General features: G+C 40.4%; 1 protein-coding gene across 4 annotated transcripts in view; it reads left to right on the top strand.

Annotated features, from left to right (window-relative positions):
- The window catches only part of kiaa1549la (KIAA1549-like a), an 82,076-nt gene that overhangs the window by 45,489 nt on the left and 15,635 nt on the right, over positions 1-20,952 (top strand). For all 4 annotated transcript variants that reach the window (XM_061823086.1, XM_061823087.1, XM_061823088.1 and 1 more), the window contains 5 exons: positions 3,343-3,536; positions 12,672-12,814; positions 17,721-17,845; positions 18,569-18,783; positions 18,876-19,008. In XM_061823086.1, coding sequence (XP_061679070.1) covers positions 3,343-3,536; positions 12,672-12,814; positions 17,721-17,845; positions 18,569-18,783; positions 18,876-19,008 — 810 coding nt within the window. The remainder of the gene's footprint in view (positions 1-3,342; positions 3,537-12,671; positions 12,815-17,720; positions 17,846-18,568; positions 18,784-18,875; positions 19,009-20,952) is intronic.

Genomic DNA, 20,952 nt, shown 5'->3' with positions numbered 1-20,952 from the left:
ATATGTATGAATCAAAATGACTACAGATAGACTGGGCATCATGAGAAATTAAAAAAATACATACATTTACTCATTTATGTCATGAAGCGTGGATGTTTAGAGTTACGTTATACACATTTGTATGTTGGTAATTCTGAAGCTAGCCATAAGATTGAAGTAAAACTCACTTTGGCCTCTTCTGAGTTGGATTAGATCATCAGCCCTTTAGCTTTTGTAATCTGCGGCAGGCCACTGCTGACAGACAAAATATTATTGCGTTTTATTTTCTTGTTTTTTTTTTTGTAAGGGACAACAGAGTGAAATTTGTAGTTGGAGAGGCAGCATGGATTGTATTGTAATTTTTGCTGACAATACTACAGTACTATGAATTTGTGAGCTATATGGTAACAATTCCAGTCGTTGACCTGAGAAAACAATGAAGACAAAGTGGCAAGTAGTGATGTCATAATGATCAACAATTGGTAGTCACAAAAACTATTGTTGAATGGCTAAAATCTTCTTCTTCTTCTTCTTCTTTTCCTTGCGGCTTGTCCCATTAGGGATTGCCACAGCGTGTTATCTCAGATGAACGCATATTTGTTTGGCACAGTTTTACACCAGATGCCCTCCCCTCTGCATTTAGCTGTGGCTAAAATCTATTTCAAAAATATTTCTGGTCAGTTAACGCGTTTGCTGGCATCACTTTACTAAATGCCTAACAGAAAATATTTATTTTGTTTAATTCAACTGATAAAAATGAGAAAAATACATCTATTGGCAAAAGTAATACATGAAATAATTGTGTACCAGTCATATTGAAAATACCTGAAAATCAGATATGGTATTTTGGCCTTTCCTTTTGTCATCTTGGATCACAATGTCCGATCTTGAGATCTTCTGTCATCATTCATTTTAACTTTTATGTATGCACTGATAAAAGAGAAGTTCTCTTATCTCATTGTACAGTGGAATAATGACAAATAAATAAAATTCATTTATTAATTACCCAATGCACTCTGAAAGAAAACATTCCAAAAAAGATTGATTAAGAAAAAGATGTAATTTTTTTCTTAACTAATAGCAGTTGCCAGCTACAGTATTTTGGAATGACACATTGACTTCCTACTTGCATCCTTCCTTTTTTGCCCACTACGCCTTTACGTCATAAACACACAAAGCTTTTGACTCCCTTGCGACCTGTGAACAGCAAGGGGCCTGAAGGAAATTAATGCTTGCACTTGCCATGCATTGTTCACACACACGCACATGCACATGCACGCACACACACGTGCATACGCCAAAGACAACTAACTGTCATCATACAACACTTAAGCTGCTGGAGTGCAAACACACGCTCAACCCGTAACTGTATATTCATACTGTTCCGAGTGCTCTCATCAATTTGTGCTTGTGTCTACACGAGTATGTATCATTTTCCCTGACACTCAGCCATGTGTTTTCAGCCTGGCTTATCGCACAGTGGTGTGTATTACAGATAAATTATTAACAATGCTGTCAGCCTGATGCCCACGCTGCCTTACCTCACATGCACTCAGGATTTAGTATGCATCATCAAATACATTAGGAAGCCCATTTTAGAGCTGCTCAAAATAGAAAAGGGAGGCAAAAAATCTAGGATTTGTCTTATTCATTGTGTAACCTAAAATGATCTGACGGTCCTTTTCTTTTCTCTATCCTATAAGTGCAGAGAAATGTAGCAGTGCAAATAATGTGCCTACGTGATAGAGGTTTTAGGAAAATGCGCGCTCTTCTTTTTGTTCTCCTGAAGCCCTCATACCTGACTTCCAATATCCTGTGCTAGGAAAGTGTTATGTATTTTCCATTATTTTATCATGTCTTCCATGCCATTTGGGAGCTTTCAGCAGGGGGTCCATTCGGTTACCCTTTTCTGTCAGGGAAATAGCACTATTCGTGGACGATTTTCTTCTCAGGTATCCTAGTATATACAGTATAATATTACCTCTACTGGGGGAAAAAAGCACTCACACACACAAGATACTGCCATGCTTATCCAGAAGTGTGTTTGCCTGGCAAAAGGTAAATGTTGCCTACACTGTTGTTGTTGTTTTCTTTGTAATTCTAACCTGAAATATCACAAAATCAAACACATATCTGTGGGGTGGGAGGTTGCATACAGGAGTAGTGCCTAAGAGCAAGTAGGAGGCTTGACACGTTGCTGAAGGGCACTTTGGTGGTCCTCAGGAAGCCACCCAATGAATCCTCTGCAAACAGTCCAGCCATCATCATATCTGGTATTCTTTGAAATGCAATACGGTATATCCTTGGAGGGTGAACCCAGACTTCAGACCCGGTCCTCAGGGATGAGCCAGTGGTGCATCAACTAGTTACTGATGAGAGATTTTATATACAAGTCAAGCTCACTCTGCTGTTCCAAATCGCTAAATCTCACCACAAATCTTGGATTTCTGTTCAGTGACATTCATCCTATTTCTCCTTGCTTGTCTTTTCGTCATGCCTAACAGAGTTTCTGAGCTAGTGTGCACTCTCAAGCCACAGAATGGAGTGCTCGTTGCTTTTGGATCTAAGAAAACCACTTGGGAAATAAGCTAAAATGTCACATTTCAACATAGTTTTTGAGCATATGCAAATGTGTGCAAGTTGGAACGAATAAGCAGAATTGAAGCACACAATCCTATTTTATTGATTAACTCAATTGAAATTCATAAATTCTTTACCTAATATCTAATAATTTGTTTTAACTTTTGCTTTACCTCCATAAATGTTCCTATTAAATTGTTATACCGTCAAACAGCTTGTAAATGTTCAATATGTTTCCAAAAGAAATTACATCCTTCAATTAAATTTTTAGTCAAGAGTAATTTAAAAAATAAAATTGACATGATTATGCAAGTCACTAGTAGAACTCAACTCAAAAATGAAAAATTCACTGTCCATCTCAGTTGATGTCCATCAAATTTGCAAGTAATTGCCAGTCCATGTCTCCAAAAAAAAAAAAAAAAAATACGGAGGAAAGGTCCCTGTAAGTTGCTATGTAGCAACATTACCTATCCATGCATTAATCTGAAACCTAAATTTACAGGATATTGATCTATTGTATGCTTGTGCTTTATGTTCTACTTTACCCATTTCCAGTAAACAGTCATCAGGCTGTGATTTGTTATTAGGATGGAAACTTGTTGTTTGCTGTTAGTGAACTTTGTGTTTTGTAAAGCATGTTGTTATTGTTGTCATTCCCTGTGCTTTTTCATGGAAAAAGAAAATATTATTATATCTGGTGAATACTCATATGAGTCATCTGTCGCCAATTTGAGATTGTTTAAAATGTCGTGTTTGATACTTGGTTCTTTCTTCCTCTGCCAGCCTGTTCAGGGATTTGACTACGCCAAGAAGCACATGGGTCGAACAGGTGATGAGTCCATCTCTTTAAATAAGGACACTTTAGTTCAAGGACTGCCTGTGCGAGACGCCCCGCAGTCAGTGTCATTGGATAAGAAGGTGTACCAGGATGGGACTGCAAACAAGAGACCGCCATCTGCTGATATACACAAAGGGGGGTAAGATTACAACAGTCCTATGATACACATTTTGTTCTCAGTTTGAGAGTGCTGTGGTAGAACAGCTGCAATTGTCACTGAACAATGCAATTACAAAAGCCAGAGCCTTTCAGCAGAGGCAGACATCATTGTTGGTTAAGACTGGGCGAAGCCTCCACTCCGCTGAGGAGAAACAAACAGATTGATGTGATCTAACAATAAGTCCACTGTTAACAAGAGTATCTCCACACGCTTTGTGAGCAGAACACAAGCATTTCCTGGATTTAAATGTTGTCAGATCATTAGCTTTTCTGAGGTGGTTACTGTGGCAGCAATCTTGTGTTTGTATCTGTTTTCTCCACAAAGCTTTTACAATCTGGCCAGGAGAAGCTCAGTTTGATTTAACAGCATGAGACTTGTTTGTAGACCGCCCTTCCTCTTTATCTCCCATGGCTCATTGCCCATGCAACCCACTGAGCATCTTCAGTATATGGAGTAGATCTATATTTGTGTGATTAAAGGTCTAATCCAGAGGAAATGTATTTAATTTGTCTATCATAGAAATGTAGCCAAAATTTCATTAAAAAATATTTTAAAAATTCTCAACACAACATAAATTAAATAAATTTGCATCAAAGTCAGTCTCAAGATTTTGTTCGAAATGTCACTTAGATTCGGCAGGTTCTGTAACTCCCCAGAATGTGATGTCACGCCAAGACAACATTTAGCCAGAGAGTGAAAAAGCTAGCAAATATGGTGAGGAAGTGTGTTGTACACGGCTGTTCTGCGTCAAACTCTGACAAGTCAGCTTACATGAATGGCCGAAAGATGAACAGATAGGCAGGTTTTGGACCAGGTTTGTGAAGACAAAGCGGGCGCATTGGACTTACAAATCAAAGTGGACAGTAATATGTTCCAAGCGTTTCATGGAGGAATGCTTTGAAAACCCAGTACAGGGTTCACTTGGCTTCGGTAGCAAGTAAGTACATACATGTTCAGTTGTTTAGTATTGACAAGTATCTACCTCGTTTTGAATGTAAGTACAATACCGATACAGATATATATGTCATCTTATATCCATAGTCATTAAATGTTTAGGAGGTGACGAAATTTGGACACTGTATAAAGTTAATGTATTGTTGACGCCGAGGTCTTCCTGAAATTCGACTACGGCAATGTAGGCTCTCAAGTTTAAGGTGCATTATTTAAAATACGGGCTAAATGCATATAAATAATGTGAAGAATAGACATAAACGTGGGATCTTTAAACACAGAACGATACCGAAGGTTTCAATTTTTGTTTTACACCAACTCAGTCGCTAGTACAATAACAACAGCAAACGACTCACTGTTGTGTGCAAGCAGCATCAGATATTTAAACGTGTTTGAATTAGATTATTTCGTCAACAAGGTGTCCGTAGATTTCTTGAGGCACCTACCAGTCTTTGTTTTGGGTGAGAAGTCGCCGAATCCTGTCCTTATGTTGCATTCCTCAACACAAGTTCGAACATATATGGTTTAATTACACTTGCATGGGATGTTTTTCGAATACGGGAAGAATAAGAAAATTCCTCCTCTTCAGTTCCTATCCCTTCCACAGAGCATTCCATAAAAACTTCTTCATCACTGCTGTCTATCTCCTCGAGATCCCACTCGCAGCGTGTATGATTGTCTGTATAGGAAGTAATTTTCTTGACTGGGGTTGTCTTGGTGTGACGTCACACGGCAGGAGCTTCAACAGAGCCTCAGTTTGAAACGGACATCGGAGGAATTCGGATTACATGGAAAATGTGCACTTTGGCACTGATTTATTTCCTTTCTGTTGTGTTGAGAATTTTTGAAATATTTTTAAATGAAAAATTAGCTACGTTTGTCTGATATACAAATAAAATATAGGTCCTCTGGATTAGACCTTTAAGGCATATTACGAAAAAACATTGTACTGTAGTGTATTTCCCCTTTAGTGAATTAACACCCTTCCATGCATTTTCTATACCACTTGTGCCCATTATGATCACATATGAGTAGGAGCCTTTTGCAACTGAATTTGGGCAAGAGATGGGGTGTACCTTCAACTAGTTGTCGGTCAGCACAGTCACACCTGTGGGGCATTGAGAATCTTCAACTACCTAAGAAGTGGGAGAAAGCTGGAGTACTTTCAGAAACGGCAAGCAAGTTTGGGGAGGACACGCATACCCAGAGCACTAGCCAAGAATCAAACTCCTAAAATTTGAACCTTTGTGGGCCAGGCACAATCACCACTAATACAGTGAGTATCAATGCAAAAAAGATTAAGATGTTCTCACAGTGTGTGTGTTGCCCATTTTCATTGTATCCCGGTTTAACCTCATAAGATGAAATAACGTTGGATTCAAACAAAACATCTTATTTGTACATCTATTCATTTTGATTGACTGTCAACCAAATTATTACTTGAAGACTATTCATTAAGAGTATAGATAAAAACAAAGGTCCCCTTGATGTTTCGGCATTCTATTTATAGGTAGTATTCATTTTATTGCTCTTAAAATTTAATTTCTCTACTGCACTAGGTACTATGAAATCTGCGTGTCATGATCCTTCCGCTCCATCCCGGGCTGTGCGGGTGCCCGCGCGGTTGCGTTGATTGGGAGGCGCACAGCTGCGCCTTATGCGGGCTGATTATCCTGTGTATTTATATGACCCCGATGACGACTGGTCCTGGCCAGATCGTTGAGGTTCATGTCCCGTTCGAGTACTCCCGTATCCCTGATCGACAACCCGTGTGTACCGACCTTCGCCTGTTCTCCGACCGACCCCATAAGCCTGACTCCTTTGACACATCTGCCTACTTTGATCGTTCTCCCGTGTACCGACTCCTGACTGCCCGCCCACCTGCTCTCTTCGCCCGACGTCCCAACAACCGCTGCTGCACCTGACTGCCTGCCCGATCCGCGACCACTGAATAATAAACGTTTCTCCATGAACTAACTTGCATCTTCCGAGTCCTGCATTTGGGTCCTACTCCCGTTCCAATGGGTCGTGACACTGAGTGGTGCAGAGTGTAGGCTTGTGCCTTGGTTGACAAAATGACTTCATGCTCACCTGTATAGAGTTCTACCCATGCTGCCGTAGTTTTTCTGGGGCTACTTTGGCTTCCTCCCACATTCCAAAACATGCAGGTTTGGGTAATTGAAGACCCTAAATCACGATTGTCAAAAAATTTTTTGTCGCAGGCCACATTTTAGTTACAATTTCCATCAGAGGGCCGTAATGATCTTTTTATCGCCTCGTCATAATTTTTGTCGCAGGCCACATTTTAGTTACAATTTCCATCAGAGGGCCGTAATGATCTTATCGTGTCATCATAATTTTTGTCGCGGTCCACATTGTTGTTACGGTTTCCCTCAGAGGGCTGTTATGAGCAACCATAAAAATCTCAAATTCCCTGATCTTATTTACATCAATTTATGAAGTAGTTTGGAATCAGAAATCAAGGGTAATGGGTTTTTCACATTTTGTTACACAAAATGCTTGTAAAATCTCTACGTTAGTGTTTGACAATTTTAAATTTTGGTACAGATTTTCCCAAGACTCATGGAAGTAGATTTGCCTTTGCGGGCCACATAAAATCACTGACAGTCAAGACCTCGGGCCTTGAGTTTGAGACCTGTGCCCTAATTTGTCCATAAATGTGACTGTCAGTCCTGATTCCTTGGTGACCAGTCCACGGTTTTAATGCGTTTGTTGCCTAAAGTCAGTAGAGTTAGGCTTAAGTCAGTGAGGACAAGCAGCACAGAAAACAGATGGATGATTCAGTTCCTGGGATGAAAAGCACCGACTGTGTGGAATGTTGTTAACAATGCAGCATGCGTTTCAGTCAATATGAAATACATCCTGGTTGAATACAGAAAACTTTGCTACATCTTCCAATTTTAAAACGCACCCCCACACTTTCCCACCTTCACCAGTGCTCTTCCCTAAAGGAAGCCGCAAATGAGATGCCTTTTGCCTCCCTACAGAAATGCAAATGAGGAACATGCACACAAATCAGTCTCGTATTTACACACCGCTAAACGAAAATGCATCGGGGTGGGATTAGTTGTGCTTTGCCCCGTAGGACAATAAACACATGTATATTTATAACCGTGACTTTTGCCTTGCCAGAGGGAGTGAAACAATTATGACGGTATCAAATGCTGGCAACATCAGCTTTACCAAACCATGTAGGGTTGGCATTTTCAAAGACCTGTAAATAGAAGTAATTTTCAAATGAATGCTGCAAAAGGAGTGGTATAATACTACTGGTGCATCAAGATGATATTTGTGGACTTTATAAATGGAAAGTAAATACTGTACATGTGCAAACAGGCTTGGTGTATAAAATTTAACTGTGAAAGAAGAGCCAATATGCACAAAAACAATCTGCAATCATTCAGTCCATAGCCAAGCTTGTTTTTTATTTTCTTCTTTTTTTGTGTGTCTAGCTGCAGGGTGTGGGCAGAGTGGTACTACGTTCTTAATTGTCACAATCTAATATTCTCACAGTATAATCCCAAAGGAGTTTGGGAGTTTGTTGGATTTGGGGGCAGGTAGGCACTGGAGCATGGCAGATTAATTTACACACATAACAGGTAGGATTAGGAACACGAGGCACCGGACATGATAAGAATATCATTTTGGTTTTCTGGGTCAGTCTGGCTGACATAAGCACATATGGACATACGTATTTGAAGTATTGAGTTCACTCTATACTGTAACATTAACACCAAGATACGTTTGTCACCAAGGCCACACCTAGTATCTGTTTCTGGGTCAAGCGCCACTGCAGAAACTGAGAGAGAGTCTGGTTTCAGGCCTCTTGATCAACAGATTGAATTATAGGTTTAGTGTTGGGACGTTTGGAGACTAATTTACATACGTACATTTTCGGTGTGAATTTTGAACCAGGTTAAACAGTGTCTTTGTCACTGTGATTGAAACACAAACCGTCAATTATTTTACCAGAATAAAAGGTGAAGACTTACCGGCACCCATTTTCAAGGTGGAAGGATATTTTTTTCAGTCAACTGCTTCCTCAGTTACTTGAGTGAGACACAACAAATACAGCAAGATGATTATTGATTCTGTTACTGTGCTTTCGGCCACTCTCCAAACAAATATATATGAAGCATGCATTGTATTTTTCTTTTTCGCCTGCAGCACTTTGGCTTCGACCACATGACCTAAAATGGGACTCCACTTGTATCAACCGTGATGCAGTCCACAGTGTTTTTGTGTATTTGTGTCTTAGCCTGAGCACTAAGGTCTGATCAACAGAATTTGTACACACTACACCACCTGTAGATGAGATGGGCCTGTCACAATTGTGAACCTACTGTGGCTTACATGGCTCAAGGCTGTATGCGTGCATGTGCATGTCTGCTTCTCTGTGTGGGTTCTGGGGTGTGTACACGGTCCACAGACCTGGTGTCTCTGAGGCAAAAAAACAAAATGTCTATTTTTTTACTTTAGATCGTATACTTTTTCACAATTTATGTGCTCCCCATACTGTGTGCACAGAAATTAGATAGATAGATAGATAGATAGATAGATAGATAGATAGACAATGAGCTATCACAATGTGAAAAATTAACCCTAATCCGTATATACATACTGTTTACTATATACTTTGTGTAGTTTACCTAATGTTTAAGATCAACAAATTAATTTAAATGTCAGGCAAAAAGAGAACCCAAGTAATCATAAAATGGGGATTTTATCGAAGAAGGGGGAAAACATTCAAAGCTACCTGGCCCTGTGTGAAAAAGCAATTGCCCACTAAACCTAATAACCAGTTCAATCAACTTCAGCAGCAATAACTCAAATCAAGTTTTTTTGTAAAAGTGGCAATGAGTCTTAAAATCGTTGTGCAGATATTTTGGCTACTCTTTCTTGCAGAATTGTGGGAGGGTTTTTGAGCATGAAGAACCTTTTTAACATCATACCACAGCATCTGAATAGGACTCAAGTACCGAATAGGCCACTGCAAATCCTTCATTTTTTTAAGCCAATCATAAATTGACTTGTGTGTGTTGTGCTGCTGCATAACACCAGTGTGCCTGAGCTTGATGTCACAAACTGAGTGTTGACCAATCTCCAGCAGAATTTCCAATTCCATCATTCACTGCAAATTGTCCAGGTTCTGAAGAAGTAAAGCAAGCCCCAGACCATCACAATGCCACAGCCATGTTTGACAGTTAGTATCGTGTTTGTTTATTGAAATAGTGTGGTACTTTTGTGATTTCTCAACTGAACAGGTCTGGAGGCATTCAAGCTTCTGTGTGGTGAGGGAAAATTAATTCAACTTTTCCAAAAACGTTATTAGCCAGAGTTGATTCTTAATTTAATAATTGGAGTCTTACTTTTGCACACATGGACAGGTTAGTGTTGAATAGTTTCACTGGAATAATAAAATTGCCATTTAAAAACTACATTTTCAATTTCATCGGGTTATCTTTGTGTGATATTTACATTTGTTTGATGATTCTTCTTCTTCTTTTTCTTTCAGCTTGTCCCATTAGGGGTCGCCGCAGCGTGTCATCTATTTCCATCTAAGCCTATCTCGTGCATCTTCTTCTCTAACACCCACTGTCCTCATGTACTCCCTCACAACATCCATCAACCTTTTCTTTGCACTTCCTCTCGCTCTTTTGTCTCGTAGCTCCATCCTCAGCACCCTTCTACCAACATACGCACTATCTCGCCTCTGAACATGTCCAAACCATCGAAGTCTGCTCTCTCCAACCTTGTCTTCAAAACATCCAACTTTGGCTGTCCCTCTCATGAGCTTTTTTCTAATCCTATCCGACCTGTTCACTCCAAGCGAGAACCTCAGCATCTTCATTTCTGCTACCTCAAATTCTGCTTCCTGGTGTTTCTTTAGAGCCACCACTGTAATCTAATCTAATCCGTACATCATGACTGGCCTCACCACTGTTTCATAAATTTTGCCCTTTATCCTGGCGGATACTCTTCTGTCACATAGTACACCAGACACCCTCCGCCAACTGTTCCACCCCGCTTGGACCCGTTTAGTCACTCCGTTACCACACTCTCCATTGCTCTGTATTGTTGACCCCAAGTATTTGAAGTCGTCCACCTTCGCCATCTCTTCTCCCTGGAGCTTCACCCTTCCTCCACCGCCCCTCTCATTCACACACATATATTCCGTTTTATTTTGGCTAATTTTGATTCCTCTCCTTTCCAGTGCGTACCTCCATCTTTCTAACTGTTCCTCCGCCTGTTCCCTGCTTTCATGCAAATCACAATATTATCTGTGAACATCATGGTCCAAAGGGGAATCCAGTCTAACCTCTTCTGTCAGCCTATCCATTACTACTGCAAACAGGAAGGGGCTCAGCGTGGAACCCTGACGCAGTCCCACCTCCACCTTAAATTCTTCTCAAACACCAACGGCACATCTCACTGCTGTTCTGCTGTCCTCATACATGTCCTGTACTATTCTAACATATTTCTCCACCACACCCGACTTGCGCATACAGTACCACAGTTCCTCTCTTGGTACGCTGTCATACGCTTTCTCTAGGTCTACAAAGACACAATGTAGCTCCTTCTGACCTGATCTGTACTTTTCCATGAGCATCCTCAAGGCAAATAATGCATCTGTGGTACTCGTTCTTGCCATGAAACCATACTGTTGCTCGCATATACTTATTTCTGTCCTGAGTCTAGCCTCCTTTACTCTTTCCCATAACTTCATTGTGTGGCTCATCATCTTTATTCCTCTGTAGTTTCCAACGTTCTGAACATCGCCTTTGTTCTTAAAAATGGGAACTAGCAAACTTTTCCTCCATTCTTCTTTCTTGGTGGTATTCTATTGAATAAGTTGGTCAAAACCTCCACAGCCACCTCACCAAATTGCTTCCATACCTCCACTGGAATGTCATCGGGACCAACTGTCTTTCCATTTTTCATTCTGTTCAGTGCCTTTCTAACTTCTCCCTTACTAATCAAAGCCACTTCCCGGTCATTCACGGTTGCCTCTTCTACTCTACCTTCTGTCCCATTTTCTTCATTCATTAACTTTTCAAAGTACTCTTTCCATCTACTGAGCACACTACTTGCACCAATCAACATATTTCCATCGCTATCCTTAATCACCTTTACTTGCTGCACATCCTTCCCATCTCTATCACCCTGTCTGGCCAAACCGTAGAGCTCATTTTCTCCTTCTTTCATATCCAACCTGGAGTTACATTTGTTGGGTGATCTTAAACATTAAAGTGAAGAAACTATACAAAAAAAGAGTACTTAAATTGAGGGCAAATGCTTTTCCATTGGACTGCTGATATTGCATTGATTATTTTTTCAACCTGACACACTACTCTGTCCAAAACAATACATTGTTGCAGTTGTAAAAAAAAAAAAAAAAAAAAGACAACATGAATTTCTTATAACTGGTTCATTTAATGAGGCCCATTTGCCTTAGCATGGAACCAATAGTTGTTTTTTCTTTCGTGTCAAAAATGTGGCAGAACTGAGTACAATTTGTGCAGATCAAATTATTTGCATTCTCACATGATTGTGAGGGTAGCACGGGGGATAACCGGTTAGCACATCTGTCTCACAGTTCTGAGGACACAGGTTCAAATCCGGTCTTGCCTGTGTGGAGTTTGCATGTTTTCCCTGTGTTGACTTGGGTTTTCTCTGGGTACCTCTATACCCCCTTGTGATTAGCTGATGACCACTTCAGAGAGTACCCCTACTCTCACCCTAAAGATAGCTTGGATAGACTCCAGCATGCTTGCGACCCTTGCATAGACAAAGCAGAAGAGAAAATAGATGGATTAAACTATCCTGATTACACAGATAATTAAAAGGCTGTAACTATGGCACAAGGGGCCCAAACAAATTTGTTCGTGTATCTAGTTTTCCTTTTTCTTTTCCCTCCACTGTTTGGCCTATATTCATTTGGGTTGCATGAATAATATTGACTATGATTAAATATTATTCCATTTGAATGTAACATTTGGGATTCAAACCATGATTATACTGAATGTTTTTCCAATATCATGTATGAAATGCTACCGTGTTTGTGTACTCTATATTCTGAAACTCAAAACCCCTTCCCTCCCTTGCCTTCCACAACTCTCTCTGTTACCATGGATACTACAGGCGGTTGCCAAGCGAGGATGGTTCAATGTCGAGTAACAGCTCTGGGAAGATGAATGCCAGCAAGAACTCCTCAGCCCGAAAGACAGTCACTGGCGGCAGCTGCAAGAATGACAAGGAAGACCTGCACAAAAGGAGCGCCAATGGTGAGCGGGCGTGTCAAATGGGAAAGATGGGGCAAAAGAAATGTAAAAGGAAGTGGAAGCTTGAAGAGTATATGAGGGAGAATGAAAACCGAAAAGGGATTGAGCAAAAAACAGACAGATGGTGAGGAAGTCTTTACCTCCCAGTATTTCTGCCCATGACAGTAGGTTGCTAATTACAGTATATAGTAATCACTGCAAACACTGACCCATCTTATGCAAACAATTTGTTCCACTTCTGTTGCCAACATTCTCATTCAATGCCATCTTGCTCAAAGGATAATTCCTGTGAACTAATGAAGTGCATATGATCAAAAGACAATTATGCATCCAGTGATTCAGTCTGCTCCTGCTTCTTGCAGCCTAGTTCTTGGTGACACACATTGACAGCCAAATTAAACGAAAGATTATTACTTTCTATTACAAAACCAAAAAGCCATTCAATTATCTTGTTTCTTTATGATAGGAGGGAATGTATATATATTTTTTGCATTAGGTTGCGTTTGAGATAATTCAAAGGAAAGACATCTCATGATAGGTGTTAGAATAAGTAATATACTGTCGATATAAAAACGTAATTGTTCTACCTCTGCATGGATTAGTTTTCTCCAGGATTCTGGTTGGCTCCCACAGTCGAAAAACTATAATATAAATGTCATCTGATTGACTCCCGACCTTGCTGGGTATACAAAGGTGGAATTTTTTCCAGTTCACCTGTTACCCTGAACACTTGAAAATGTATCATCAGAATGTGGTTAACCACAGAGGCTTTAGATTTGTAATTACATTTTGAGGCGACAATTAAAAAAAATTAAGATCTATTTACTGTACGGCGGCACGGTGGAGCACCTGGTTCGGGCGTTGGCTTCAGAGTTCTGAGGACTAGGGTTCAAATCCTGGCCCTGCCTGTGTGGAGTTTGCATTTCTTCCCGTGCTTGGGTGGGTTTTCTCTAGGTACTCTGGTTTCTTCCTGCATCTCAAAAACATGCATAAATTGGAGAGTCTAAAAGTTTATAGTTAAATAACTATAGCAGCAATTGGTGTATATTTTCCTTTTTTAGAACAATGTACACATGTACTTGTTGATACGTTAAAAAGATGTTATAGAAGCATGATAACGGCCCATAATGCAATAAAATTAACCTTGTTAAAATATAATAGCCCCACAACAAAGTAATTGCCCAATATCGTTATTAAAGTCCTGAAAATATTATGTAATAAGTTTTTTTACACAATTTGATTACATTATCTACATGGCAAAAAAAAAAAATCTTTGCAAATGTAATAACTGAGGTAAGGTAAGAAGAAATCATGACATTGACTGCATGAGACAGTTGTTAGTGTCCTTAACCAGGATATTGTGCGATATGTTACTTCAAATTGTGAATGCTACTCCACAGCAATGTTACAGTGTGCTGGTTTGAAGACTATAGCCCAATAGTACTACACAATATCTCCATACTATGTTGGATGTTTTCCTAATCTCATTCACAATTTCTGCTGTTCACATTTGAAACCTCTCTTAACCTCAGCAGTCACTGATGGCAGAGCTTCAGCCCGGATGAATTATGGATGTGTGGGTTTGAGGTTGAGTTGATGACAGACTGTTTTGGTCTTACAATGCAGTAAAGCCATCTGGCTTATAATATCAGGTTATGAGTCATCGGTGTCCCAGTATATAACAACGCTGTCCATCTGCTGCTGTCTGCAATGACATGCTTGCATACAGTTAACGTTGACAACCTCCTAACTTGAAAAGATTACACAACACACAAAGCTCTGGTTCTACAAGAATTGTCAACTAGGACAGTGTAGTACAGTATCGGCAAACTATAACATGGATTGGCTGCTACTCAATCAATCAGAAGCCACGCATGCAGTAGATAGAGCTGTTTAAACTTACACTGGCGACTCACAGTCGATCACTTACAAGTCAATATCACGGTCGCCACACAAAAATAATAATGTTATGCTTCCAGTTGTTTCTTCAGTGCCACCGTCTCTAATCCGTACATCATGGCCGGCCTCACCACTGTTTTGTAAACTTTGCCCTTCATCCTAGCAGAGACTCTTCTGTCAAATAACACACCAGACACCTTTCGCCAGCTGTTCCAACCTGCTTGGACCCCTTTCTTCACTTCCTTACCACACTTACCATTGCTCTGGATTGTTGACCCTAAATATTTGAAGTCGTCCACCCTCGCTATCTCTTCTCCCTGTAACCTCACTCTTCCCCCTCCACTTTTCTCATTCACGCACATATATTCTGTTTAACTTCGGCTAATATTCATTCCTCTCCTTTCCAGTGCATGTCTCCATCTTTCTAATTGTTCCTCTGCATGCTCCCTGCTTACACTGCATATCACAATATCATCTGCAAACATCATGGTCCAAGGGGATTCCAGTCTAACCTCATCTGTCAGCCTATCCATTACCACTGCAAACAGGAAGGGGCTCAGAGCTGATCCCTGATGAAGTCCCACCTCCACCTTAAATTCCTCTGTCACACCTAAGGCACACCTCACCATTGTTCTGCTGCCATCATACATGTCCTGAACTATTTTAACATACTTCTCTGCCACACCAGACTTACGCATGCAGTACCACAGTTCCTCTCTTGGTACTCTGTCATGGGCTTTCTCTAGATCCACAAAGACACAATGTAGCTCCTTCTGACCCTCTCTGTACTTTTCCACTGGCATCCTCAAGGCAAATAATGCATCTGTGGTAGTCTTTCTAGGCATGAAACCATACTGTTGCTCGCAGATCCTTATTTCTGTCCTGAATCTAGCCTCCACTACTCTTTCCCATAACTTCATTGTGTGGCTCATCAACTTTATTCCTCTATAGTTCCCACAGCTCTGAACATCCCCTTTGTTCTTAAAAATGGGAACTAGAACACTTTTCCTCCATTCTTCAGGCATGTTTTCGCCTGCTAGTATTCTCTTGAATAAGTTGGTCAAAAACTCCACAGCCATCTCTCCAAATTGCTTCCATACCTCCACTGGTATGTCATCAGGACCAACTGCCTTTCCATTTTTCATCCTTTGTAGTGCCTTTCTGACTTCCCCTTTACTAATCATTGCCACTTCCTGGTCCTTCACACTTGCCTCTTCAACTCTTCCTTCTCTCTCATTTTCTTCATTCATCAACTTCTCAAAGTATTCTTTCCATCTATTTAGCACACTACTGGCACCAGTGAACACATTTCCATCTCTATCCTTAATCACCCTTACCTGCTGCACATCCTTCCCATCTCGATCCCTCTGTCTGGCCAACCTGTAGAGATCCTTTTCTCCTTCTTTCGTGTCCAACCTGGTCTACATGTCTTTATATGCCTCTTGTTTAGCCTTTGCCACCTCTACCTTTGCCCTACGTCGCATCTCGATCTACTCCTTTCGGCTCTCCTCAGTCCTCTCAGGTTGGATAGGATTAGAAATGAGCTCATTAGAGGGACAGCCAAAGTTGGATGTTTTGCTGACAAGGTTCGAGAGAGCAGACTTTGATGGTTTGGACATCTTCAGAGGCGAGAGAGTGAGTATATTGGTGGTAGGGTGCTGAGGATGGAGCTGCCAGGCAAAAGGGCGAGAGGAAGACCAAAGGGAAGGTTTATGAATGTGGTGAGGGAAGACATGAGGGCTGTTGGGGTTAGAGAGGAAGATGCAGGAGATAGGCTAAGATGGCAAAAGATGACACGCTGTGGCGACCCCTAACGGGACAAGCCGAAAGGAAAAGAAGAAGAGAACGCAGTAGTTTATGAAACCTTTTAAAGGATATTGACATGCCAACACAAAATAAGTGTAAATAATGTAAAACAGAGGATTCCTAAATGCACTGCAAGTGTGGTTTGAGACATTTGAATTAAAATGGACATGAATGCTGATGCACATCTTCTATGACTATTAGTTTTCATTATGTCCATCCTCACAAGGGTCACGGGAAAGCTGGAGCCTATCCCAGCTAGCTTCAGGCAAAAGGCAGACAACACCCTGAACTGGTCAGCAGTCAGTCACAGGGCAGATCTCAACACCATCACTGAGCAGGAATCAAACCCACACTGTCCGCACCAAAGGCAGGCGTGTGTACCACTACACCATCAATGACTCTTAGCTTTCATTTTGTAATTCCATATATATATATTAAAATGAATTAATTTCCAATGGAGATTTGGCTAATTCAAAGTTTAGATATTTGTTTTATTTTGTAACAAAAGTTACATTCCTATGTTTAATATTTCAATCATGTTTAAATTAGGTTAGCATTATTATTTGTCATGTAATTGCTTTAACATGTGGACAATCAGTAAAGCATACTTGTACTAATATCATTTACAAGTTTTATAGACATTTAAGCCCCAAATTATTTGCATAATTTCTTAAAATAAACAAATCAATTGTTTTAAATATAAAACTGAGAATCCTCGTTTGTTCGTTCTCCATACTGGTAACTTTAGGCATTATGGAGGAAATTTATTCATGCTTCAATACTTGTGAATATTAAAATGTAATTAAAAAAATCCTCAGTGTTCAATAAATGGATAGGAAGACTTTTCAAAATGTAAAAAGGAAAGTTTAGAAACATGTTCATTATCATCTCAAACACATCTTTGACTGCATTCTTGGGTTGTTCCAATCCTGTACAACTCCCACAAATAACAAGAAAAAACATTGTGGTTACTGATCACTTTTTATTCAATCTGAGTTTGGCCAAGGTGTGAGTCATTTGGGGCTCAAGTTTGGATGTATGCATGAAGTAGACCACAGATTTCTGGTTTTCATGCTAAGCCACAACTATTATTAAACACAGACAAACTGATGCGTAAAAAAACATTGGCAACATTTGATATCTTTCAGACCGTAACGCCTCAGTTGCCTGAAGGGACAGCTAACCTTCATCCTCTTCTTCACAGACCCATACGATGATCATACAGGCTCTCTACGGCTCATCACCATCAAACCCATGACAGCTCAGCCAACTTACTCCTACCCCTCATCCTCCTCTCACAGCCAAGACTCTGTGATCCTGAATGGCGAGGTAAGTTCTCACACATACAGACAAAAAATGACACACTTATCCGCACACACTTGATAGAGAAGAACCACAAATTGCCCTGACTTCAACCTTATCAAGCATCTTGGGGTGACCAAGCAGAGAGTTATGAACTAGACCCTCTAGTCCAACATCTTCCAAGTGTACATTACTATCTATATATTTTTTAATTTCACATTTTCACACATACAGTACACACAAAGCCATGGATATGGTTGCGTTAGATCTCAGTCCACTGTCCAGAAAAAAACTGTAATGTCAACATATGTCACAGTACATTAACATGTGGATTCATTGTGGCACATATCTAAAGCCTACAATCTATTTTATCTGTCCAAATAAGTCATAACATCACATTAAATGATAATGTGCATCCAGATCTCATCCTGCCTTCTCCTGTATTGGACCCTCATCGCATTTCTACACCAGGATGCCTTGCACTCCTGACTAATTGAATTGTTAGTGCAGCAAACTCTCTTTCACTTAAAGCTCTTCCCGTCACATTTCTTCCAACCCTAATATGTCATCTTTCACTCTTCAGCTTCAGATTCCCCGTTGCTACAACATTTCCCTAGAGCAAGATAACAGTTCACATAGTGATGAATCTTAATCATTTCATTAGCATGACATCAACTGTACATAAATTACAGTATTCGGCCGCTAATGTTTCTGGTTTGTCGGGATACGGGTTCAACATATCCTCTACAGGCTAATCATAGTGGCCTGAAGCAGAAGTCAGAGATTGAACACTACAGGAACAAACTGCGTCAGAAAGCCCGAAGGAAAGGTTACGGCGAGTTCTCCTTTTCTGAGGGTGGCAGCCACGGTTATGGTCACAGCCGGCATAGTCGGCATGACAACGGAGTCAAGGAACCAATGACTGCAGAGGAAAAGAGAGCCTCTTTTGCTGGATGTCATAAGAGGTGAGGAAGAAGTATTGTAGTGAACTATTAATTATGAGTCGTTGCAATTCATCTAAGTTTTTTTCTTCTCCACCTCCCCCTACGTCGATCAGGTACTCCCATCCACGAGAGCCAACCTATTGGAGCAGGCAATCCCTGAGCAGTCCCAGCCCAGTGGAGACAGAGATGGATCTTCTGGTTCTTCGAGAACGAGCCAGAAGAGGCATCCGCAACAATGGTTATGATGTGAGTCTGCACACTGAATATTGGTTGTGCAATGAAGGCAAGTCAATGGTCTTAATTGGAAAAGATCATGTTTTTAATAGCCTAAATGTAAATGTGATTGAGTTTAACTTTATCTGAACATCTCACTATTTTAAATTCTTTTATTCTTGAACAAAGTACATTATAGAGACTCGAGTCTGACCTCACTGACACTGAATGGCTCACACATACTGTGCAGTACATTATATGATGAAAACACTGCTTATCAGTCCTAAATTTTAATCTTCTCGGGGCAAAGTATTTATGACTTTAATCCTTCATTTCTGTCTTTTACACTCACTCTGACACGTGTCTGGAAGACTAACAAATATCTTTTAATGAACTTGGAAAAAGTGAAAAAAATGGATAAATGAAAAAGTAATAAAGTGAAAAGGAAGTAAATGATTAAAAGATACAGTAAGTTGGAGCGGCTGGAGAAGGGAAGACCGACAGGAAAATAAAAAAAAAAATAGTAGGCTGGGATGAAAATGTTTTCTGCTGCCTCTTGCATCGAGCAACAGTTGTACCTCGGTGAATGTCAAAGACTGCAAATGTTTACTGGCTCACGGATTCAGATGTCTGACAGATAGGAGTTCACGTACGTCGATAGTCCAAAATATTTGAGCTAGCACAAGGAAAGCGGAGTGCATTTTTGGCCTGTGTTTGTGTGTGTACGTGCGTAGTGTGTGCTTATGTAAGTACTGTATATGTGTCCGATGTATATCAGCCTAGTGGAGGTTTCATGAATTAAAGTATGCAATACAGTACACAGTACACAATATGGTTGTATTTTAGTCTGTGGTTCATCTGCCTCATATGTGTGCAATACACTAATGAATCATTTAATTCCAAGTATAATATAAATATTGTCCCTTATAAATATGTTATTAAAACAAATGGTGGCAGCACTGTGGCTCAGCTGTAAAGTGTTGGCCTCACAGTTCAATCCCAGACCTGCCTGTATGGAGTTTGCATGTTCTCCCGTGCCCGCTTGGGTTTTCTCCAGGCACTCTGGGTTCCTCCCACATCCCAAAAATATGCAATATTAATTGGACACTCTAAATTGTGTAAATTGTGTGTGATTGTGAGTGCGGCTGTTTGTCTCTATGTGCCCTGCAATTGCCTGGCAACCAGTTCAGGGTGTACCCTGCCTCCTGCCCATTGACAGCTGGGATAAGAAAATGGATGGAATTTAATCTATGGCGGCACGGTGGAGCAACTGGTTAGAGTGTCTGCCTCAAAGTTTTGAGGACTGGAGTTTATATCCTGGCCCCACCTGTGTAGAGTTTGCATGTTCTCCCCGTGCCTGTGTGGGTTTTCTCCTGGCACTTCGGTTTCCTACCACTTCCCAAAAACATGCAACATTAATTGGGGACTCTAAATTGCCCCCAGATGTGATTGTGATTGCGACTATTGACTGTCTCCTTGTGCCCTGCGATTGGGTGGGAATCAGTTCAGGGTGTACCCAGACTCCTGCACGAGGAAAGCTGGGATAGGCTCCAGCACTACCGTGACCCTTGTGAGAGTGAGCGGCTCAGACAATGGATGGTTAATTTAATCAAAAGAGTATGGATTGTAATCAGGAATACTCATAAAATCAAGGACATTGGTAGGACATGGTGGCATTCACAAGACGTTCAATGGTATAAATGTTTATATATGTGTTCAAATATAGAAAGTTATATATTTTTTATATTGATAACCATAAAATCAAAATCAAAAAATAAACATTGTAAAAGAGTGTGTTAACCTGTAACGGGAATCTGTAAAGGTCCACTGTCATGGAATGCATGATTTTTAGTATGTTATTAATGAAAAAACGGCAGCCAGTATGGACCCAGCCGTTTTTTCACCACAAAACATGATTTTGACGTATATGGCCACGAAAATCCTCTCGAGCGATTTGTTTCGAGAAGAAGCTGGAAG

Source organism: Syngnathoides biaculeatus, chromosome 6 (genome assembly GCF_019802595.1).
Source record: "Syngnathoides biaculeatus isolate LvHL_M chromosome 6, ASM1980259v1, whole genome shotgun sequence".
In the NCBI taxonomy this organism is placed as follows: Eukaryota; Metazoa; Chordata; class Actinopteri; order Syngnathiformes; family Syngnathidae; genus Syngnathoides; species Syngnathoides biaculeatus.
The sequence above is the reverse complement of the archived record's forward strand: the minus strand, read 5'-3'. Positions and strand labels throughout refer to the sequence as shown.